This window comes from Lissotriton vulgaris, chromosome 1_1 (assembly GCF_964263255.1).
Source record: "Lissotriton vulgaris chromosome 1_1, aLisVul1.2, whole genome shotgun sequence".
Classification (NCBI taxonomy): Eukaryota; Metazoa; Chordata; class Amphibia; order Caudata; family Salamandridae; genus Lissotriton; species Lissotriton vulgaris.
The window spans coordinates 1,543,093,946-1,543,113,987 of record NC_141685.1 but is presented as its reverse complement, the minus strand read 5'-3'; the positions used below and the strand labels follow the sequence as shown (position 1 = coordinate 1,543,113,987).

Below are 20,042 nucleotides of genomic sequence, written 5' to 3'. Positions count from 1 at the left end.
GCACTGCATTGCCCGAAGGGCACCCAATGGGGGCTCTTTGCCGGAGATCTTTTTATAATAGCCGTCAGGTAAAGTGAGGGTGTGTGGGCAATGATGTCATGTGTAGGGCGGTGTAACAGGTGATTTAAAATAGGTGTAATGATACTCAGTGTCAAAACTATTTTAATGATTGAGATCACTAGCCTAATTACAAACTGCCTTGTTGATTTAGGAAATAATGAACCTAGTTAGCAACGTGGATATTTAGTGATTTACAACATTAGGTCAACACGTTTCTCACCTTAGTTTGTCACGAGGATCAAGTTGCGATTCTTCAGGACCTATCTCTGAAACCTGCACTACACTTATGATTTGGTGCCAAGCTTTGGTAGTAGCAAAATATGTGAATCACCAGTCACACATTGTGGTAACATTATACCTCAATTCTTTCGTATATAGTGAAAACAAACAACATAAATGGCATAGGATTTACATTAAACATTAATCATTTTGTGAAAAACACAAGTGGCATGTATGTTGAGTCACTACTGAATGCCCACGAGCTGTGATGAACACCAGCACCACCATTCATCGCGGGAGCATGTTTAATAGTGCAAAATACACGGATCTCAAGTATTTTTGAAACACTCATCCCATTTGGGTATTGCCTCTGACCCATGAGAAGCAAGCAGAGGAAACACTGATTCAGCGTCCTACATAAAGGGGAGATACGCATAAAATTTTTGAAAGTCAAGCACCTCTTACATTTGGAGTTGTTTGCTTCAGAAAGGGCTGTTATGCATGAATAGATTAAGTGATTTACCCAGAGTCACAGGATAATGAGCCAATGCAGGACTCAAACCTAGTTCCCCAGTTCCACGTTTGCAGCTCTGGTTGTTAGGCCACACCCCTTTACCCTGTGGCCTTGAACAGTGTGTTCTCCTTTCACTTTTTATATTTTTAAATCTCATGTGCCCATGTCTACTGGTCACATTGGTGCTGCAAATGTTGCAGGCAGTGCAGGGAGTCCACTTCTGGTTGCAATGGCAGTTGCCTAGCCCGGCACACTGCAGAAGTGCCAGCATGGTAGCCGATACCTTCAGTTCCGCTGCCATCTCCGTGAAGGCAGTGTGCACCTCTGTGGTGTGTGCATTGTTACCCAAGTCACTGGCATGGAGAGCAGTAGACCAGCAAGTGAGATGTGTGCAATGGTGCCCCTCTTTCTCTCCTGTGTAGTTTATGTCTTGCGGCCCCATTAATCATATGCTGACCAAGGGGAAATGGGACCTGAGGGTGAACCTAAGTTTGTAGAGAGGGCCCTACACTCACCAACACCAGACAGAAAGTAAATAAATAAAAATGCAGCTACCTCTGGGCCCTGGTCTGATAGTTAGCAGCGTAGCGATATGCACCCATTTTCTTTTATTTTTGCTTTTCATGAGGACCAAACTTCCCAGGGCCATTTTCCAAGTCTTATCGAGCCTAGTTACCAGGAGCATTTTTTTTTGGTGTGGAGCTAGAGTTTCACAGTCCCTGTGCCAGATCTGTCCTCTGCTGGGCTTCTGGCGCTTTTCTCCTGCGGGTGGGGTACCTTGTGCAACCCCATTGCAAACTGCCAGCAAAACACACTACCCCATCAACAGAGCTCCCTGGCTTCTTGAAAGGCAACTGCAAGTCAGAGATGTCCAGGACCAGTCCACACAAGTCCTAGGCAATTCATCCAGGGTCCCTCCTGCAGGTCCATTCCTGTTCCTCTGATGTATAAGGGGGCCATACAACTGGCCCCACAGAGACCCATCTGAGTTCTGGTTGGAAGCTTGAGTCAAAGTTCTCAGTAAATTTGTGCAGGGTATCTGATGGCTTCTCCTCTCAGCTGGGCATCCTTTTACCAGCGTTGCTCCTAGGTCCTGAGTCTTATTAGCTGTCTCTCGCTTGTGGAGGGAGTTTTAAATGGGGTGTAAAGCTCTGGGAGCCAGGGATCCCTGTCCAATACTATAATGCCACGTCATCACTCAACCCATGTCTCAACCCTCCTACACAGCATGCTGGGTTAAACAAAGATGAGACTTTAAGTTGTCTTGAAAAGAGCTCCCATACAAGCCTCAGTTTTTACCTTTTGATGTTCAAATCAATTAATCAAGGTTTGTAGAGTGCAGCTACTCACCCAAATGGGTCTCAAGGCGCTCGGGGAGGTAGGGAGTGCGCAGCTCCTAGGCATTCAGGACTCAGTTCTCTGATCCCTTCCCACCAAAACTTTGAAGATGAGCCCCTCCAGTTTTAGCTTAAGTGGTATAGCCCTGCTCCTTTTCTCCAGTGGGCCTGGGCTGTTCCAGTCCTGGTGCAGTGTGACAAGACAATTGTCAGATCCAGATTTTGCTCCCACCCCTTCCTTTCTCAGGAACTGGGTCAATCGCTCTTAATTGCCCATTTGAGTGGAAAGACCCATGATCCCTCTAATGAGAAGCAGAATAAATAACTTGACCTAGAAGCTGAGACAAGGTCCTGAAATCCGCTTATGAGCTGAGCTATGGAAAGTGCCATAAGGTGTTTGTTTGGGATGTTAAGGACTGTAATTGACACCCTGTGTGCATGTTTTACTCCAGACTGATAACTTGCTTTTGGTTTAAGAAGCAAAAAGCTGTACTTTAGGACAGCTTTCACCTATAATGTGTGCACACTGAAAGCATATTGAAACTTCTGTAAGCACAACAGACCTACATATTATAAGACCTACCCCAGGTCAGGACCAATCCATGAAAAGTCCCTTCTGTGTGCAAGTACCAGAATGTGTGAGACTGCAGTCTCACACACTCAGTCCCCACATTTGCTCATTTGGAACCAGTCCAGAGCCTCTTATCCTAAATGTGCAGCAGTGACCTTTTCTTAAAAGGCAGACACGAGCGGTTAACACACTCCGTCCAATTATCATGAATTTACAGTGAATGAGACTCAGGTAGTAGTAGGCTCATAGTAAAAAGGCAAAAAACAGGGTAGTAAAAGCAATGAAAAACAGCAAGAATAATACGCATAACCCACTTAAATAAATACATATTTAAATGAATGTATCCTTCTGTCCAGCCCCGAAAGGTATTAGGAATTGTGAATGGCCCACTTAATTATGGCTCTATAAAAAACAATGGGTTCCTGACTAGCATGATTCCCTTGTATGGCAGCTATCAGTTAATACAGAAGGCCACTAATTGAAGGACAGAGCACACAAAAGCCTGACAATTCAAACTTATCTTATGTTTTGTGAACACTCGGCAATGGAAGAGGGGCACTTAGGGCAGGTCACCACACAAATTAGCGTCCTGCCTTTTGTGATAGCAGCCTCAAGTAAAAATAGGGTAACTAACGGAAATATTTTTGTCAGAAGGAGATCTCAAAGACATCTGGACAGATACTTATCTCAATGGGAAGGATAACAGGAGGTTGTGTGGGAGGATTTTGTGTTGCAACTACTGGAATATTGACTTTTAAATATTGTGCTACCAAAGTATTGTGGCATAAATATTGACTACCAAGATATCAGGAGGTTAAGTAAATTATTGAGTTGCTGTACCTTACTCAACATCTACCACTGTTGATGATATTTCAGTATGAGTAAGCTTATATGTGTCCTCATAGCTAAAGTCCATGTTTATAAATCCAAGAATCAAGAGATGTTCAAGATCTTTCTGGCCATTTATTCAATACTTGAATATTTTTTTATTCCTAAAAATTAAGGCATCAAACATGCATAGGGACATTATTTTTTCCCATTGAGTCTACTCATTTTTAGGTACACACAAGTGATACTGATTTTATATTATTTTGCAGCCCTGAAGAAACAAGTTCCTGTGAAATATGTGTTGGCTGTGATTTCCATGCAATATAATACATGAATGAAAGGTGTCAACCTGGACCCTATACAACATACAACAGGAGTTGGAAGGAAGTCATGTCCTATTGCCAGATCTGGCACCCAACCCTCTGCATGTAGCCCAACTCCTCTGAGCGTGGCCTTTGGCCATGCACAGAGGGAGTTCTCCACAGGACCTCGCCTGTGGCTAGGTCTTGTACCCGGCCCTTCATGGCCACCCAAGACCCTACTTGATCAGCCTTCAGCCTTTCACGGCAAAGGTTGACTAAAGGGTCCATTGTTTAATGATGATAAACGGCCAGTTGTCTGTAAGTAACCTACCCCCTGCACCTGTCCTTTGGTTGAATCTAAGTTAAAAGACAATATCATCTATTAAAAGTGCTTCTGAAACATCCACATTCTTGTATCTTTTGAAAGCTTATAGACAAGCTTATAAGAGTCCAACCATCAAGGTCACTTTTCTAAATACATTCAGGGATGTTTTCAATGATGTTATGTAACATGTCATGAATGATGTCATATGTGAGGTCATAACCAGGGTATGATGGGAGCTTAAGTTATAGTTAGTTTTTTTTCTATTAGTATTTTACAGTACAACATATAGCACAAATAACATGAAAAATCAATTTGCGGAGTGTATACTAGCATTTTCCATAGCGTTTGCTGATTGATGATCAGCTGCCTTATTGTTTATAAACATTTAACAAAAAGGCTTCAGGGTAATTGCAGTAGTTCTCTTGATTCATCTTTACACAAAACATAGAACACAAAACATAGAACATGCAGATGTTGGTGTGGATGTTACTGGAGAACCACCTAGTGTTATGTTGGATCCAATATTTGTTTTGTGTTTCCCTGTCTTCTATCATGGAGGTTTGTATGGGTCGAGAAACTTGTTGAGCGTAGTCCACATCTCTCTATTGGTATTCCTCCATGGGGCGTATCTTCGTGCTGTATTATCTGCACCTCTGAAGAAAGTTACCCAGTTCATCCACCCTTTGAGCGAGGCCTTACTTGTGTCTTTCCAGTTTAAAATCACCGTTTTGGTTGCCGCCGTTAGGAGGAAGTCAAGGAGACTTCTGTCCTGCATTGTGGTTTTATCTCCCCCTAAGAATGCTGTGGTGATTGTGGCAAAATCTTCTTTTAGTGTGCATCCTAGGGCTCTGTTTGCGAATATGAAGACTTCCTTCCAGAACTCTCTAACCTTTGAGCAGTGGAAGATGAGGTGCGCCAGGTCGCCCTTTTCTGATCCACAGTTCCAACACCGTTCTGTTTCTCTGAGACCCATCATCGCTAGGCGCGCTGGGGTGCAGTATATACGGTGCAATAACCAGAATTTTGTTTGCGCTAGCACTGGGGAGATCATGTTTTTTGAAGGGGATGCCCAGAGGGTGTGTGCCTCTTGCTCTCTGAGATTGGTGTCTAGCTGGGCTTCCCAATATTTGGTGCTCTTATTGTTGAGTTTTGAGGTGGTGCGACGGAGCAGTTTGTATAAGTGGGACACCTGGTGGCCAACCTTTTTTAGGTTCTACATGTATTGGGTGATGGTGGGTTTTTGTTTTGATAGTTTGGCCTTTGACACAGCTGTTTTGATTGTCAGGAAGTTGTAGAGTTCTATGTCGCTGAGATTGTATTGTGCTTTTAAGTTATTGTAGGTGAGGGGTTTCTCATCCTCGTCTCTAGGTGTGTCGGGAAGGAGAACCCTAACCGTTTCCACGAGTTTATGTCTAGTGTTTTCCCCCTGTATTTGATCCTGTGGTTTGCCCATAGTGATTCCCAGCGTGAGTTTATGACGCTGTGTTCGAGTTTTCTGTCTATTTTGAGAAGCGCCTGTCTTGTGTTTCTGAGAATGGGGTTGTTCAGCCGTGCTTGTTTGTTTGCTGTGAGGAGTGTCATAGGGCTGGTGTTGTTTAAGATGGCATTCTCAATGGAAAGCCACGTTGGTGTGTAAATCTGGCCCGGCAATATCCAGTACATACCCTGTCTTGCTATGAAGGCTGTCTGAAATGTCCTAAAGTCCGCTACGTTCAGTCCACCCAGCTTCTTTGCTAGCCTTAGTTTCGGAAGACCTATTCTGGGTTTTTTATTGCTCCATATGAATTTGGTTATCATTTGGTCTACCCTGCGATAAAAGTCGTCTGTGAGTGTGAGGGGGAGCGTCCCTGCCAGGAAGTTAACTAGTGGGGTTATCATCATCTTTATGGTATCTATTCTTCCCCACCACGTTATGAATTTGGGTGACCAGGATTCTAGGAGTGTTTTAATCTTCCCCAGGGTTAGCTTCTCGTTGTGGTCTAGAGTGGATTTCAGATCTTTCCCAAACTGGATCCCTAGGTTCTTGACAAAGCTTCGTTGCCATGCTAGTCCAGAGTCGGCTATAACCCCTTTAGTTGTGTGCATGTTTAGTGGCATGCACTCTGATTTTTCCCTATTTAGCTTGTATCCCGAGTGGGTTGAGTATACATTTATGGTGTCCATGAGTGCTGTGATGGATGATTCGGGATCCTCAGTAACTATCAGTATGTCATCTGCGCAGGCTGCTAGTTTGGCTGTGGTGTTGTTGATTGTTACTCCCTTCATTTTGTTGTTGGCCATGATGTCTGTGATTAGAGGTTCGAGTGCTGAGAGGAACAGCGTCGGTGATAGTGGGCAGCCCTGTCTTGTACATCTGTAGTATAAGCTGTTGTGATGTAGAGCCATTTATTGCTATCTGAGCCTTAGGAGATTTATATAGTGCCATTACTTTACTTATGAAAGTTTCTCCCAGGTTGTATGTGTGCATGCATCGCTCCAGAAACATCCATGACACTCTGTCAAAGGCTTTCTCTGCGTCTAACATTATTGCTACAGCTGGTTTATCAGATTTGTTTGAGTGTTCAAACATGTGGCAGAGGAGCCTAGTGTTGTCGTGGGCCATGCGTGTTTTCATATACCCTACTTGTGTGTTCTTAATCAATTTTGGTATCAGATTGTTCAGCCTTGTGGCCAGGATTTTGGCGTAGATCTTACAGTCTATGTTGATGAGAGAGATGGGGCGGTAGTTCTGGGGGCGCTGCGTGTCCTTGCCTTCCTTGGGGATGACTATTATATTTGCTTCTGTCATGGATCTAGTAACTTCCCCCTCTTTCTCGTAGTGGTTGAAAACTTTCTTCATAATCGGGATTAGGTTATTTCGGAATGCTTTATAGAAGGCTGCTGTGTAGCCGTCTGGCCCTGGAGCTTTGTTGTCTTTCAGTGAGTTGACAGCCTGGGTGATCTCATTAGCTTTAATTTCTTGTCCTAAAGAAAGCGCCTCCTCTGTAGTTATTTTGGGTAGCTTTAATTTGTCTAGGTATGCACTGCAGCTCTTCTGATCTAGGGTTGTGTCTTCTTTATATAGTTCTTGGTAGAAATCCCTAAACGTCCGCAGTATGTCTTTGTGTTGGGTGTGTCCTTCTCCATTTACGTCTGTGATGGATGAGATGTGATGTTGCTTTTGTTTAAGCTTGAGGTATGCTGCTAGTATTATCCCAGCTTTGTTTGCCTCGCATAGGTTAATTTGCTTGTATTTATTTATCCATAAGCCTGCTCGCTCGCTCAGGATTCTGTTGAACTCGTATTTTTTACTTGTGATCTCTAGCAGTGAGTCGGAGTTGGTGGTGTGTTCTCTAATTGGTCTATCTGGTGCTTTGCTTCCCTGTCCCTTCTGGCTTTGATTTCCAGTAATGTCCCTCTAACTGTTGCTTTGAGTGCGTCCCACAGTGTTTTGGGGTATATGTCCGGTGTGTTATTGTCTGCTACGTAGTTCTTGATGGCTTGCTCTATTCTCGCTTTGTCTTCCTGTTTTGCCATTACTATGTTGTTAAAGCGCCACTTATGGGTGGGGGGTTTATTGTGACGGCCTGCTAGTTTTAGAATGATGCATGAGTGGTCAGAGATTGTCCTTGCCGCAATCTCCGAGTGCTCTATTAGGTTTGTGTGAGAGCCTGATATGAGGATGTTATCGATCCTGCTGTAGGAGTTGTGTGGGTAGGAGTAAAAGGTGTAGTCCCTGGTGTCAGGATGTTGGAGCCGCCATGGGTCTTTTAGGTTAAATCTGTTACATATGTTCTTCAGGACGTTGTGTGAGGCAGGGGGTTTGGCATGTACTGTTGACTGTTTGTCTAGGGTGTAATCTAGTGCCAGGTCAAAGTCTCCGGCCAGTACTAACATGTGGTTGGGGTCGATTGACTCTAGCCTTTTCTCTATATTCTCCCAGAATTCTGTGTCATCGTTGTTTATCGCATATGTGTTAGCTATGACTAAAGTTTCGTCCCCTCTTTTCAGGTGCGTTATTAGCAGTCTCCCTTCCACATCGTGCTGTTCCTTGACAATGGATATCTTTGAGTGTCTATTAATCAGTGTGATGACCCCTTTCCTCTTCCCTTCCGCTGGTGAGCAGGCTACTTGTCCTAATCTCCTTGCCCTGAGCTTGTTAGGCTCCTCCCTAGATAGCTTTGTCTCTTGTAATAGTATGACATCTCCCTTTGTCTTCGCCAGATAATCTAGTACCTTTCTTCTTTTAATCTGGTGGTTTAGTCCCTTCACATTGAGTGACACTACCTTCAGGTCTGTCTGTAGGGTAGAGCTGCTTCCCTGCGGTTGGGGTATATTATTGTTGAGTGTCATTGTGTGCTGCATGTGGACTTCGTTCTCCTTCCCTTAATTCTCCCCTTAAGGTTCATTGTTTGAAGGACTGCGTGGGATTGTTGGCTACAGTAGCAGGTGCAGCACCACACTTTCGGCTTGCACAGAATCGGTTGTTCTAGTGGCTCTTTCAAGAGTGCTGGTCTACCTAAGGTTTGATTATGGACATCTGCATGTGTGCGGCAGTACAAGCGGTTGAGACGGACTACACAGACAAAACAGTAGACGGGACAAACTAGACAGACGTGATGACAGATGGTACAACCCTCACACCCTTCTCACCCTCCCTCCCCTCCTCCTCTCTCTATCACCTTGTGCTGGAGACGTGCGACGGCAAGATCCCTCCCGCCTCGCCTTCCCACAGGGATGTCTAGTTTCGGGGGGTGAATCATGCAATATATAGTGGTCCCTTAGATATGAGTGTCGGTTTAGAGTCCTTAAAATGCCTTTCTGACCCTGCTCTTATAAAGGATATTGCTGCTGTCGTTGTTCGTACTTGGTTCTTCATCTGTGCTTGGTGAGACTTTCTGGCTGTGGGTTCTGGCGATTGTCTTTAATGATGAGGTAGTCTTGTATTTGGAGATGTGGTAGTGTGTTGTTAGCGCCGCTTATGCTTGTTTTTGAGGTATGTGTAGATTATTCCGCTTCTTGTTCTGGTGAGGCATGTCTTTTGCTTGATGACGTTGCCGCGATTTCCATCTCTTGTGGGGTTGGTCCTTGCAGGTGTCGTGACAGTTTCATTGGGTCATCAAATGTGTGCGACCTCCCGTTGCTACTCATCCTGAATTTAGTGGGGCCCAGAAAGGAGAATAGGATGTGTTTTTGCCTAAGCCTTTTCTTATGTCCACTGTTGGTTTCGAGTAGTCTTGTGTTAGGATTATTTTATGGCTGTTCCATTGTATGTTTGGATTCTATCTAGCAACTCCAAAGATGGCATCCATGTGATGTGACCTTAGTGGTTTACAGATTATTGGTCTTGGGCCCGACCTGTGTGATGATTTGAAGGCTGGCACTCTGTATGCTTTCTCTAGTTCGAAGGGGTGTTCGAAATTAAGTTTTTTGAGCTTGAGGATAAGTTCTTGTATGAGTGTTACACATGAACCTGCTTTGTCCTACTCACCCTCCGGTAATCCTAGTATCCTTATGTTTCCCCTTCTGCTTCTGTGCTCAAACTCCACAGCCTGTTTTTGAAGGGCTGCGGTCGCACAAGCTATGGTGCCGATAATTTAATTTGTATGGAGCATCTTATCTTCAATATCACTCACTCGTTGCTCTACCTCTGATAGCCTGTTGTTTGCTGTGTGAATATCTGCTCTCACTGAGGCCAGTTCGAGTTGGACTGCGTCTGTTGTTAGTTTAGTTAACTTTGCAAGGTCCTGGACATCTGCCAGTTTTTTTAGGATGCTCTCCAATGTACTGTTTATATCCAGTTTTTGTTTGAGGGGGGATTCCACATGACTTCCTAGTTTGGTCTTCTTTGGTAGTTGATTGCCAGCCATTGTGGGTAAACCCTCTTCTTGCCAGGAGGAGCCCAAGTCTTCTGCTTTTGCCCTTGCTAGTGTTTGTGCCCTGTGAGTCCCTGTGAGTTGCAGGCTTCTTCTGTGATGCACTGCGTGTCTCGTCGCTCTCTTTGTATAGGCTGTGTGTTGTGGTTCTTATTGTGATTTCCGGCTTCTCTAGTGGCGTCAGAGTATAGTGAGTTGACAGGATGGCAGTCTGTGCCTTACAATCTGCCTGTGTCGTTTTGGTTCAGCCCTACTCATGTGCCATTGTTGTGTTTGTCACTATCGTTGTTGGATTAGCTCACGTATCTCTCCTATTTTGGTTCTTCTATTTCTCAGGTTGTGTCAACTAGATGTGGCGATTTGGAGATTTCAGTTTCGCTTATGTCCTTTGTCAATCTCTCGTCCCTGCTGAAGATGCGGCCCCATATGGCGGTCCTTCTGCGGTGCTACCGTTTCGCTTTATTATTTTTTATTTTGTTCGGTGTTTAATCTCTTTGCCAGACCTGTCCCCGAAAATATTTCCTACCTTAGTCTCTTTGAGTCATGCACGAGTGTGCTTGCTCATCTTTATCCCTGTCCCCCTTCTGGGAGAGTTATCACTTGCCCACCCTAAGATGGTAGCCTCCCTTGATGCCTTTGATGTCTTGCAGGGTTCGGCTTGGCCGATGGTTTCTTGGCCAATATAACGGAGCACTTTATCTGCGGCTGTCGCGCGCTGACTTCCGCAGTGGTGTTCAGATTACTAGGTAATCCGCGCCTCTTTGTCTCTGTTCTCTTGCTGTTTTTGCTCTTTCTGTCCACCTTAATATGGCAGCCTCCTTTGGTGCCTTTGATGTCTGCAGGGTACGACTTGGTTGATGGTTTTCAGGCCGCTATGGACGGAGTGCTCTAACTGCCGCTGTCGCGCACTGACTTCCGCAGCGGTGCTCTGGCTTCTCGGTATTCCGCGCTTCTTTGTCTTGTCTTGCTGTTGTTACTCTTTTCCAGCCCTCCCAAAGATGGCCTCCCAAAGATGGTCACTTGGCTTGGCGACACTTTGGGAAAGCTAGTAGATTACATTCTGCCGGATTCGATTGGCCGATGGGGAGTCGGGCATAGAAGCGGGGAGCACTGTAGCTTTCTCGGCTGGTGGAGTTGTGCTCAGATCAGATCTCCGCAGCGGTGCTCTGACTTCTCCTCCGTCCGCACTTCTGTGTCTCGGCACTCTCCCAGTTGACCCCCTTTCTTCGCCCCCCCTCGTGCTACAGCAAAAGCACTGTCCCCAGCCGCAATACTGCAATGCCTGTGAGACGTGAGTATGGCTGTTGCACCAACTGGGCTCAAGCACACTAAGCAATTAGCATGCTTGGAGGCAGTGCACGTAAACTGCAGGTGACTCCATAGCGCACAAAAGTTGCGGTGAGCCACAGCCACATCAAGCACGTTGGGTATAGTAGCAATGCAGGGCTGCAGGCCCCCACTACAATTATCCAATGGGAGGCTTAGGCCCAGGCAGTGGCAGGGTGCAGCAGACTCGGGGAATAGAAAGCAAGCCATTCGTTAATGGTGACTTCTTGGATTCATGACAGGCATGACAACATCATCACTAAAGTGATGATACACAATCATGCCTGCCTGAACAGATGTATGCCTCCCTATGAAAACATACCAGCCCGTCACCATGCAAGGTATGTGGTACTTTTTATTTTAAATTGGGTAATTAATATTGAGACCACCACCTGCAGGACCAGAAATCGTAGCCCCAGCCCTGTGAAAGAAGTGCTGGTGCTGAGCACCTGAATGCACCTGCTCAAATTAAGCACCGATATATACGCATTATGAGTGACCAGAGAATTTGTATGATATTTAACCAACCCTCTAAAATTCAACTCTAGTAAAATAACCAATAACCAATTCCAAGTTTTGGTGGAATAGTATGCAGATTTTGGTGCTTTCCCCATTTAAATTCTGGCAGGTAAAATTAAACAAATCAGTCCTAATTTATGACAGCCACTATTGACTGGATTAAAAAAACTCTGTCTCACTTGTAATTGTGATTCCTGCACAAACCGAGATTTGCACAAGGGATCAGAAACACCAGGCCACACGTAATATGGAGCTTTGAGTGTTAGCATGTCATTTGTTAAGGTTTTTCAAAACAGTTATTATTCAAAAAGAGTCAAATCATGCACAAAGTATACCCAGTTTTTTAGTTTAATCATCATTGAAAGAAGTATGCTTTTTTGTATTTGCTAAAGAACATTGATTAAACTAAGTGAAAAGTGGTTTTATTGAAAGAGGTCTGGGTAGGCAATCCAAAGCAATGTCCAGACTATCCTTGCTTCGGGGAAGCCTTGGGAGGGCCAGAAAGCGTCAATAACGAAATACAATTGCAGTGTAGTGGTCTGGATTACCACTTTGGTTAAATGTGGGCCTTTAAGAAAAAGTGAACACACTGGTGAGTTTCCATAGATTTGAATGCTGTCGTGCAGTCTTGGCAAATAGCATGGTCTGGTAAAAAATTGGCATTCTGCACCCTTCAGGAAACTGCAAGAATTCAGACAATCTCATGTTACGATCACCGGAGTTCTGACCATATTTCACAGCATGCTTTGAGGTGAAGCGTGGATACAGACAATCATGTGGCTGGCAGCAATTTGAAGTCTGTTAATCATCTAAACTAAGGCCCTCATTATTATGTCAGGTGAACCAGCACCAAAAGGTCGTCTATGCGGTCCGCCCGACATCCAGGGCATCGGTCCGACCTCCGCATTACGATGCAGTAGGTCGGAGTGATAATGTCAGGGGGAAAGGCTGCTGCCTCCGACAGGATCCTGTCGGGGGCGGTCAGATTCTTAACTCTACAATCGAGGTGGTGGCTGCACAGGCACCGCTGTGCTGATTAGGATATCCTTTTCCAACTGCCCGTTTAAGGAGGTTCCATCGACATGAACAGGCAGACGGAAAGGGACTTTGGGGGCCCCAAGCAGGGCCCCTGTCCCCCATGGACCACTGCTAAGTGGCCTGGGGACACATGTAATGCCCCACCCATTCATGGACCGTGTACCAGGCACCACATGGCGCCTGGCACATGATCCATGGAAATGCACAAAGTGCCTTTTTCTACTGCGGTTTGTGCTGCAACCCTTTTCCTGCGCAGCAGCACAAGCCACAGTAGTTAAAAGCATTTTACGACCACCTGCATAGCGGTCATATCTCAATTGGGTGGGCGGGCCACCGATTTATTGTCAAATGGTTCCTGCCCAAAAAGATGGCTGTAAGCGGTCTCTCCGACCGCAATTATAATGTGGTCCTAAATATTTAAAGTTACCAAAAATCATGGAGTAAATGTGTCCCCTAGAATCATAATTAAACTTTCTTGCATTCAGCTGCTTCTAGTATTTGTAATGAGTTTATTCAATAAATAAAACTGTACATCATGCAAACTTTTGTATTTTACAGGTTTATGTTCTGTGTTATCTGAACTGAGCATCATTACATTTGATGGCAATAACATAGCACTCTACAACACCGCCCCATATATTCTAGTGAGACTTCCAAAAGAAACAATTGTGGCTCACATTGAGAAATGCCCTCCAAATCTGGTAAGAAAGTATTCAATTTAATTAACTGTAGAATATTACATGTATTTTGAGCATTTTTATAATATGCATGCATTGCTACAGCTGCATCTATCTGTACGACACAGCTGAAAGAGTTAACAAGTACTGGCAAGCTAATAGCTATTTCATGAATGGAAGTCTGAAGGCTATGATATAACCGAAAAAGATTCTTCAGTGATTGGCGAGTTTGTTAGTGTGATCGTGGGGATTGGTGAAAGTGTGACTAATAATTCATCAGTGCTTGGACGATTGAGTGTATAGATGTATGAGAGAGAAAGTAACAGCATGCATTTGGGTGAGTTTATATGAATTGATGAATATTTCAGTATATTGATGGATACTTGGATGAATTTATGAGTGAATAAAAGGATTAACAAGTGACCGCATGGATAGATGGATAGAGTATACACCAATCTTACAAGATGAAGCCTCAGACAGCAGTAGTAACAATGTTATAAAAATACCATAATTTACCAACATTATTCCAGCGTGAGCATTACACCATGACTGGGGACAATCATGCTAATAATGTATACTATATATATGTAAAGAAAAGCTTTTCCCGCATTTTACAATTTCAAGCATTATATCAAGGGTGCATTACATAGCAGTGGCCATTATTGTGTCAAGAATGCCCTAGATATCAGTAATTGTCCCCATTAAGCAAGTTCAAATCGGCCCAATTGCTTAGTAATACTAGATGCATGTTAAGTTCTGCATAATCACTCAGCAATACTAAGGGCCCTATTATGAGTCTGGCGGTCTGCGTACCATCAGATTCATTGTGGCGCATCAGTGGTGGATACAGCCACTGCCGCACTGGCAGTCCGACCACCCAATTATGACTCTGGCAGTTGGATCACTGGCCTGTCAGGGAACCGCCATTCCTTGGAGTTGGAGTGGCGGTCGGAAGCCGCAATATGCTTAGCGGGACCACCACGGTCCCGCCAAGCATAATGCATGTTTCCTCTCTGCCAGGGTTTTCAGGGCCTCAACCCGATGTGCATGCACACAGGGGGGCATAACATGTTCCCCTCTGTGTGCATACACATAAATTCCTGTTTGGCATGGACTTTTGAGTCCACGACGGGCAGGAACTTTGCAGAGTGGTCCCATAGCAGTGCCTTTTTTAATGGCACTACAGTCTTTAAAAGAGGCCCGCCATGGGACCGCCACGCTGCCGGCCTGCCAGACTACTATGAAGCTGTAATCTGGTGGGCGGGTGGGGCCACTGCTCCACCAAAAAGTTGTAATAGGGCCCTAAGTGTTTGTTTATATTGCTCAGAATTATGACTGCATGTTTACATTTTTCACATCACTCAAAAATTATTTGAGCATGTTCAGAATTGCATCACAACTTCACCTTGAATGCTCTTTTAGATTTGTACTCAGAAATCTTGGGTGCTATGTATATTTGCACCATTAACTGGAAAAATTAACTACCCATATATATCTGCATCATTTCTCATTAATCATAGCACATGATTGGATTTTTACCATTACTAATTAACCTTAAGTGCAGTTTGAGATTTTCTGTATCATTCACTAAACCTCGATATACGCCAAGAGTTGTAGCATCACGTGGTAATACTGCCATGTCCTAATTACAAACATACCAAAAAAAAAACATTTGCTAACATTATAACAATCCTTTTTTCCCCTGACAGAGGTCCATCTGCCTGATTTAAAGATCCCTGCCTGACTGACACGCCTTTCTATGCCAACCTTGGAACCTACAAACCCTTGACTCCACTGTAGGCTCAGGGACATTTTCAGAGGGCACCATGTTGTTTTTCCAACTTAGTATTTCTATTTATTTTACACAAGCAAAGCCCAAAACAAGAGTTTGTTTGTGTAATCCAAACAATCAAAGGAATTATTAATGGATTTCCTTTGAAATCTAGTTCCAATATCCCTGCCCTAATAAGGTGAGGTGGCATTCACGGTGTCCTTGCAGCCCAGTGGTGTGTGGCCCATCAGGTCAAATGTTTATGCTTGTGGAGCCAGCTGAGTCTCTGCCAGAGGAAATCCAGCTCAACAAGATGGGTAAAACATGGTCTTGGCAGCTCAGGCTAGTCAACAATTGTTAGTGGGCTCCCACTCCACCAACGTCTAAATGACCTCCATAGTGGTACTACAGCTTCCTAGCAGTCTATCAGAAGTCAGGCGTAAAAATGCAGAACAACGGGGCATTGATATAGGGTGCCCTCTAAAGTTAGTTGAAAAGCTGCAGTACCTGAGGTCTGCACAAGAAGACACTATAAACATTCTTGACACAGTGGCACTAGCAGCAGATTCTCTGCCAAGATGTATTTTAAGCAAACCCTGATAACTTGCTCCTCAAGTATCATGCTGACATTTATTGCAACACATTTACCCTGAATCAATCTTACCACAAGATTCTTTACCAGTCAAGCTTCAGGTGTCTTCTTGAATGGTGGAAATTATTTGAAAGTATCCACACACATCATTGTGATGAGGATCTCCTCCGTCTTCTGACTGGAGGTTAAATGTCAGAATTTATCAGAGCATCACTGGTCCCTTTGACTTTCTTTCTTTTGTGTAGGTCTGTTATCTTTCAAGGGCGCTCTAGCACACATTCACTTCTCTCTGCGGCGGTTGAATTGTCACTTTTATTTGCCACCATTGCTATTGGTTTTCTGTAGAGAATATACATCGAGACAGTGCAGGTAATGATAAATAACGTCAAAAAGACGACCACTACAGGCCTTCAAGATCCCCTTTTCATTAAGTAAATGCTGTATTTGTGATTGCGAGAAATCAAAATCACTTCCTCATATGCACATTGTTATTTCTTACTAGCTCTGCACAAAGGGTTCATAAGAAGAGGTCCCTCGGATGTTAGCAAAAAAGATGCGTTGCCTCATTTCCTAAATTTGATGCTGCACATGGAGTTTCCAATCATTACTACAAAATATGTAATTGCACGTTTCTCCTGTGGGCTGTTACAAAGTGTGAAACCGACTTTAAATAAGCAGTGACTAGAGTAGACTGACCTAAAAGGAAGCTGATATTTGACACCTAAGTCTGTATTCTGAGTCAATAAAAAGGGGAACTATTTATCAGACTTTATACATAGAGCCAAACCACAGTAGAAGTTTCTGTTTTCACAAATATTTTTCTGTGAGTATGTGTGTCTTACTTGTCCTAGTTGTGAGTCACTACTGAATGTATTGAGATTAGCCATGCTTACTGATTAACTGGATTAACAATTACTTATTCAGTAAATAAACACAGGGCTCTGCGTTGAGCACTACACTCTTTAACGTGTACATTCGCCCTCTGGGCCTTCAGGCCAAGGCCCGGGGGATTAAGATGCTATCTTACGCAGATGACACGCAGCTGTTGTTTACTTTCTCCAAAGACCCCGGCCTAGACAAACTTAGGTTCCAGGAAGACATCCTGGCAATCTCAGATTGGCTGGCAGACAACTACCTCCAACTTAACGCCTCTAAAACGGAGGTGCTCCTGTTTGGGAGAGACTCACACAACTGGGACCACCAATGGTGGCCCGCTGAGTTGGGCCCTCCCCCCTCAACCAAAGAACTCAGTTAAAAATTTAGGGGTCCTAATGGACAATTCTCTGTCCTTTGAACTGCAAGCTAAAAAAGTGGCAGGCCCTGCTTTGGCCACTTACGCGGGCTGAAACCCATCCTAGGATTCTTTACAGCCCCCATCCATGAGACGGTCATTCAAGCAGTAGTCTTGTCCCGTCTGGACTACTGTAACGGACTGATACTGGGTACCACTAAAATGGTCACGAAGAGGTTACAACTAGCCCAGAACACTGCTGCCCGTACTCTGTTTGCCCTCCCTAAATTTTGTCACACCTCCCATCTCTTACACTGGCTCCCGATTGAACGGAGAATCCACTTTAAAACTCTCTGCATACTTCACAAGATCTTGTTTAGCCAAGGCCCCCAGATCCTGCATGGCCTTTGCTCATTGTATCTACCCACACAGGCTCTGCGCTCTGCTAATACTTTTATATGTGTTTTTGTGCGCGTGTTGCAGGGTTAATTACAGAACACTTTTTTTAATGTTGTAAGAAGCTGTCAATCTTTGTATTATTCTTAATAAATTTTGTGTGTTTGCATTTGCAAATGTACATAGCAATCATCAAGTACATTGGCAGTTCAAGCAGATAAATGTTCAAAGAGGCAGATACAGGGTCCCCTGCTTGGGATTCTGATTAAAAGGACAAATGCAAAGATAGTAACAAAATTAATTTGGTAAGAATGCCAGCAGAGGTTAATGTGTAGTAAACTATCCCTCATGAATACATAAAGTGTACCACTAGCATTATTTGCACCAAGGTACAATTTGGTACAATGGGCCATATCTATAAAATGTTTATTCATTCTCCAAAAGTGGTCGTAAACCATGTTTGTGATTGTTTTTATATATATTCTTTAAAGGAAACAGGGCTGTGTTCGAAAAGACAAGGCTTTAAACTTTGTTTGAGGGTAGACAGTGGTCCAGAGTACCACTTGCTACTTCCCCATAAACGCATCCTCTCCCTCAACAAGGACTCCCACACAACCAAACTCTGCTTCCAGGAAGGAATGAAGGACGTCACATCATGGATGATTAGCGGCTGCCTGAAGCTCAACTCAAAGAAGACAGAAGTCCTTGTCCTCAGAAACTCCCCCTCTGCATGGGCCAACACCTCAGCAGTCCCCCCCACCCCCATGGACCATGCCCGGAACCTCAGCATCATACTCGACTCCTCCCTCACCATGACCCGGCAGATCAACTCCGCCACCTCCACCTGCTTCAACACCCTCTGCATTCTTCGCAAGACCTACAAATGGATCCCCCCCAAATCCAAAAAGACCATCATCCATGCCCTCATAACCATCAGACTGGACTATGGAAACGCCCTTTATGTCGGAATCAACAAACCCCTGCTCCGCAATTTCCAGATCATACAGGTCACCTCAGCTAGACTTGTCCTCGGCATCCCTTGACATGAACACATCACCCAACACCTGCAACACCTCCACTGGCTCCCTGTCGAGGAGAAAGTAACCTTCAAGATACTCACCCATGCCTACAAATGCCTCCACATTACCAGACCCTAATATCTCAACAAAAGAATCTCCCTCCACGTACTCAAGAGCAACCTCCAATCTGCCGACCTCGCCGAAACCCTGCAGATCCGCAGAGCCAGAATAGGTTGAAGAGCCTTCTCCTAAAACGCGACAAAGACCTGGAACAAGCTCCCTATCAACATCAGACGCGGCCCCCCACTCTGCACACCTTCAGGAGGAGCCTCAAGACCTGACTGTTCGACTGACCAGGAACTGCACCCCCTCGCACCTTGAGACAATCATGAGTGAGTAGCGGGCTTCATAATTCCCTAATTGATTGATTGACTGCCATTTTTCTGAGGGAAGTGGCAGACCATATCACTTTTAGGACATAAGTCATTGAGAGCAGCGAATTTTAGGAGGACGTTGTTCTTCTATCCTTGGATGGCATGATATACTCCCGCAGCCTTGAATAGAATGCATCGGACACTGGACAATTGTTATTTGGTTGTAAGAAGCAGGGTGAAGGGTGCTGGTTGCACTTTTTTTTATTCTTACGCTGCTATTCTCCTTTGGAGTTGGTTGTCTATGGTTTTGAGTTCTGCCATGGGGGTAACGATTGATTTAGATCCTGACGTGGTACTGTTTGTTTTCTTTTTTTAATGAGCAATGTGCAAATTTGTTAAAAGCAGGGCAGAGTTCTTATCAATTGTTTTAATTAATGCTTGTTCTTTTTTTCGTGAAAATGTTTCGAAACTGTAAGTTTCCTGTTTATCAAGAAAGGCTGAGTAAAATGATCAGAACAAAGCAATTTGAGGAAGCCTATGCAAAGAGGGTCTTTGGCTTATAGCAACATTATGCCTCCTGGCAGTATTTCGACTTGATTGAAACCAAGGGACGGGGGGCCCAGCATAATTTGAGATCCCCTTAAGTTGAAATATACCTTTAAGAAAAGGGCTATCGTTTTTTTTATGGGCTATAGGCCGAAGGATCAATCTAATCTAGTGAGATGAAAATATTAATATTGATTTCTGCACTTATAGTTAAAGTGACTTTTAGGCACTTGTTCACTTTGCACATACACATATACTTTATTATATTTATAAAGAGCTGTAGGCCTTGTATATTAATTAATTTTATATGCCCTTGAGGTCCGGGCCACAGTTCTTCTTTAATATGACACGGTTTAAGATGATTTAACCCAGACTGATTAAAAACAGGTTGATTAAATACATCATTGCTTGCTTGCTGCACTTTATTGTTGGAGTATCTTTATATTCTGCATTCATATAGTGATGGGAGCCCTTTTCAATACTATTTTGTTTTTACATTAAGCACATTATTATATCAGTAACGCATTGTCATAATGAATATT

The 20,042-nt window shown here is 44.0% G+C and overlaps 1 protein-coding gene across 1 annotated transcript in view; it reads left to right on the top strand.

The window, feature by feature from the left end:
- The window catches only part of OTOGL (otogelin like), a 1,110,282-nt gene that overhangs the window by 852,062 nt on the left and 238,178 nt on the right, over positions 1 to 20,042 (top strand). The window contains exon 36 of the mRNA XM_086931129.1: positions 13,453 to 13,595. Coding sequence (XP_086787255.1) covers positions 13,453 to 13,595 — 143 coding nt within the window. The remainder of the gene's footprint in view (positions 1 to 13,452; positions 13,596 to 20,042) is intronic.